The 4,744-nt window shown below is 37.1% G+C and overlaps 1 protein-coding gene across 1 annotated transcript; it reads right to left on the reverse strand.

Annotated features, from left to right (window-relative positions):
* Positions 1 to 1,746: 1,746 nt before the first annotated feature.
* Positions 1,747 to 4,377, reverse strand: CCDC82 (coiled-coil domain containing 82; the record flags this gene model as incomplete). The annotated part of the gene is made up of 3 exons (XM_009704302.1): positions 3,829 to 4,377; positions 2,954 to 3,170; positions 1,747 to 1,839 (listed from the first exon to the last, which is right to left on the reverse strand). Coding segments are annotated over exons 1-3 (859 nt in total), but the record flags the coding sequence as incomplete, so codon positions are not given.
* Between the last annotated feature and the right edge of the window lie 367 nt (positions 4,378 to 4,744).

Below are 4,744 nucleotides of genomic sequence, written 5' to 3' on the forward strand. Positions count from 1 at the left end.
GGGGGAAGCATCTTGCTTTTTCCCCAATTTATGTAAGCTGTTCATAATATATAAGAGAGGAGGTTGCAATCCATGAAAACAAACTGCTCTGAGCTGCTTCACAGCAGAAATTTCGACAACTCACTCTGTCACCTATAAAGAAGACATAGAAGTGACCCTTACACTTCAGCAGCACAGTCAGATGCCTTCAGTTAGGCAGCATAAGTACTTCCAAATACTTACTCAAGCAAAAGAAATAAACAGGTATGAGGATGAGTAAAACTACTACAATTCCACAACTGTCTCCCAAATATGTGCTGGACTCCAGGAATTAAACAGGACTTTCATAGGCACAGGCCAATTCATTCTGTCTCGAGCTTCAGCACACACAGGCGCAGAAATTAATTCAGCTATCTTCCCTAGTCTTTTAGCAATGTTGTTATCAAAGAAACAGAACCGAGAAGGACCACTGGCTATCTAGCTTTCTATATAAAACCAGTTAATTGTCATTATCATTCTAGCCACCATAATTACAATTAATTGTTTTTCCATATACGTTTTACACACACACATTTTCACTAAGTCAGCTATACTGAAAGCTTGAAGAGGCTGTGCTAGACCATACAAAAATCCCTCACAATAAAAAGCAATTCTGAACTCTAATACTAAAGTAGCTGCTCTTGATTCAAACTAACAGATTCACTTTCATTAGCTCAGAAAAATCCATTCTGTGTTATAAAAATGTATCTTTGTAATGCTAGACTATGTTCACACTATACAATGTTCTTCAGATAGACAGAATACAACCTCAAACTCACCTGCGTAGCTGATCTACTTCCAGGACCTTGGCAATAAGTTGTTAGTTTTGTAGAACAGATACAATTTGAAATAGAAGGAAGCTATTACAACATAAATCTGGCAAAGTTTTTTTACTACTTTTCATAAGCTTGTTTTCACTTGGTAAAACCAAATAAAACTAACACTTGAAAGCACTAGCAGTGGTAGAGGAAAGATACTTTTAGCTCCAAGAATACACAGCCTTTGTTCTGAAGTCTGTGGCATACTTCAGTCTCTCCGTTCCCTCTTAGTTCCTGATGACACCAAAACTTCCTCTCTTTGGCACTTTGCTGACTCCTTCCACAACCTGACACTGACAGTCCTCTCATTAAAGCCACCTTGGCAGTGCTTCTGAAACTACATGTGAGGTTGTCATTCGGCCCCAGTAGACCAAATGCCAAAAAGCACTTCCTCAGCAAGAACAAGACAAGAAGTACTGACTGCAGTTGACATTTATCTGAAGGCACAAATGTTAAAAAAAAAAAAAAAAAAAGAAAAAAAAAAATCAGATAAGAAGTAATCTCCATAACTAAAATTATTTGTTCTCTACCAAATTAATCAGAAAAAGCTATGAAGCATGTGAAATTTTGACAAATCAGCTGACCTTGCAATGTTTTCATGGAGATACCTACTTTGAAATTAATTTTGCTTTCATGCTGGTACTGTTACTACTGATCAATAACACAGAAAGAGTTCTGTACATCTAGGCTTAAAAGAATTAGAGTCTACACATTTTTCCAGTATTATTCTACCCTTTTCAGACAGATTCACCCCCCCCCACCCCTGCCACAAAGTTACAAAGCAGCAAACCCAAGAACAAATCTCAGTACTCAGTCCTATACTCTAATCAGGAGACACATCTTTCCCGAAAATAAATGTCTTTGCATAACTTTGAATGTACTATTATATTATTTAATGCAATTTACTTACCATATAATGAGCTCAGAAAAGTGTCATCAATTGCATTTATGAGGAAAGCCTTTACTATTCTTTTGAAGTGTACATAATGATCACAGCGAGATACTGGGAAGAAAGCAATATAACCAGAATTTACCATTAAAGGGAAAAAAAAAGAAAAAAAATGCAAGCAATGTTAAAAGCCCTGTAAGAATAATTCTTTTTTTCCATTATTTCAATGTACAACACCCACACCCTTAAGACCTTGCCTTTAAATAGTGCTTCTCATCTCCATGATCTTAATGAATTTTAGCATCTTAAAGTCACACATCCTTTCAGCAAAAAGAGCCCATAGCAAGAACTACAAACACTAAAAGAAGAGAATAATTTGTTCTATGAATAGCAGGAAATAATGCAAACCAGAGAAGGACATGCTTATGGGTTTTTGTTTGTTTGTTTTTTCTTTTTTCTAACTTACTTTCAAATACACACAATTCTGCTCAGGTCTTTACTGGGGAAGAAATACCACAAATGCTTGTGACCATCTCCGCTAGCACTGACTGTCCAGTCAGTACATACCTGCTTCTGAACAAAAAATCAGTAAGAAGATAACTAGCATAGAGTTCCATTTCAAATCTCTGTGCTCCATCCAGATACCAGTTTTCATAAAAGATCAGCTTGAAAAGTTTTCTCACTGTGCGGTTCCGCTGAAATTGAGCGGTGAATTCAGAAACCCCTATAGATCTGTGCTGCCAAGTCTTACCACAATGGAATAAAAATATGTCAAAAGAAAAAAAATCCCAAGCCCCAAAGCCCCCCAAAGTCATGGCAAGAATTTTATGTCACTCCCCATAACAGAATTTGGCCAAAATTAACATTGCTGCACTCAGTACATATCACAAGGTGGAGGATGATGCTTTTAGGTCTCCGCAAGAATGACTACATCATAGGTAGCCTACTTCATCCTAAATCAGACCAACTTAAAAAAATCTGTGCAATAGAGTTTCCCTTCCTTCTCCCCAAATTATATGCTCCCTTTAATAAGATACAGAAGGACTGCAAAAGTTTACTGTGGAAATCAAGAGTACTCCTACAACAAGTCAAAGCCTTTTACAAATCTGCTTTTAAACTATCATATCCTATTACACAGTAACAGTATTTGTATTTACAGTCCATTAATATTTATTACAGCACTACAAGCAAGTTATACATATAGAATTGTTACTAATTTTGATCTCACAGTGTGGGACGTAGTATGCCAGCAACTCGCTATTTGATGTATTTAGTTCCTTCTGTTGTGACTGGTTTTCAGTCTTTACGTGCTCTACATTGTCATCGTCATCTTCCTCTACTATAAAATCTTTCATGCTGTCACTGTCAGTTTCACTATCTTCTGTTGGTGTGAGGGGCAAGTGACAGAATGGCTCCTCTTCCATTTCTGCTTCACCATTAGAATCCTAATGAAATTTTAAAACAGAATTTCAAACACAAGAATTTTCAGTATTTGCACTGACAAAATACTACATATACTGGATAAGATTTTGACCTTCTCAAAATACCATTTGTTCAATTCACAAGAAATAATATGTTTAAAAAACCCACATCATTCTGTACTAGATGACAATTACTTTCAGCTTTAAATCAGCCATCTCCGTGTACCTCTCTTCAGTCTATTTGTAGGAATTAAGCTAACATGAGATCTCTAAGGTACTTCAGCAGGTATTTTGCTTCTTGATAAAAATCATTTGATAGTCCTTTCATGTGTGTCTTCTTTACAGGGAAAAAAGGAATGATAAAGAAGTTTTTCCTTTCTGACTACACAGAGAAGATAGATACCTGTGTTCTAAGCTGCTTAGTCATCAGAATGCCTGAAAGAGCAAATGAAAGGAAATTCTTAAATCTTCAGTGTTTAAAATTAAACTCAAGATAAAGGTTTTCAGAAGTCAATATTATTACCTAGCTAATGTGACAACTGTTAGAATGTGACAACTACTGATTTGTGATGAATAAAAACCAAGCCAAAATAAATAAAATCTCACTGAGTTTTATTTATAGGTCTTCACCTTCCCCTACATTGAGTATTTTCTCCAACTGAACTTCAAAGAAAATCCAGACCTCACAATTTTCACTGCTGCAGGATCTCCGAGTTACTCTTTGTCTTGCAAGTTCTTTCAATTTTGCAAACACTTTCTGTTTCCTATTAGTAGAAACATTTTCTGTAGGGCAGGTTTTATCAGGCTGCTGTTCTTCGGAACTCTCATTTTCATCCATTATACAGTGGCGTTTAGCAAAAACTTTTCTGACAAGTATGTCACTGTCCTCACTTTCATCACTGTCATATAAGACAGAGGTGTTCAACCTCTTACGCTTCCCAGGCACGATGCACTCATCCTCACCATCTTCTGTTACTTCTCCATCATGGCTTTTCTCTTCCTGACCTGAAAGGCTGTTCTTCACAACAGTTTCATCTTTTTCATCTACTTCATCTTCTGATGTGGTCGACTCTTCCTCCTCAGAGGTACCTGAGGATTCATCGTTGCTGTCAAGCAGTATGAGCTCCCTTTTAGTGCGTCTCCAATCAACTCGAGATTTGGATGACAACAGTTCTGTTCCTGCTGTCTTATTTCTTGTTTCATATCTTCTGACAACTGCTTTTATTTCCATTGGAAGGCTGTGACAACACACCAAAATACAAACTGGTAAAACAAAGCACTTATTACATTACAGCATTATAACAAAAAAAGTACCACGGCTTGCATATTTTGTTACATATGCTTATGACTTAACAATATCATTATTAAGAAACACACACAGAAATCAGCACCAAACAAAACTAAGCATGCACAATAACTTCTGAAGAGGATACACCTTACTCAAAAAATACAGAAAAGTGGAACTGCCCACACTCAGCATGAATGAACTGGAAAAACCAGGTCCGAAGTGCAGCTACAGACCCCCTCATCCCCTCCACCGCTGGAAGCCTACAGCTGAGGCAAGGAGCTTCCCGCTCTTGAGGAGCGGCGCCCATCCC

Source organism: Cariama cristata, unplaced genomic scaffold (assembly GCF_000690535.1).
Source record: "Cariama cristata isolate BGI_N322 unplaced genomic scaffold, ASM69053v1 Scaffold45940, whole genome shotgun sequence".
NCBI classification, from domain to species: domain Eukaryota; kingdom Metazoa; phylum Chordata; class Aves; order Cariamiformes; family Cariamidae; genus Cariama; species Cariama cristata.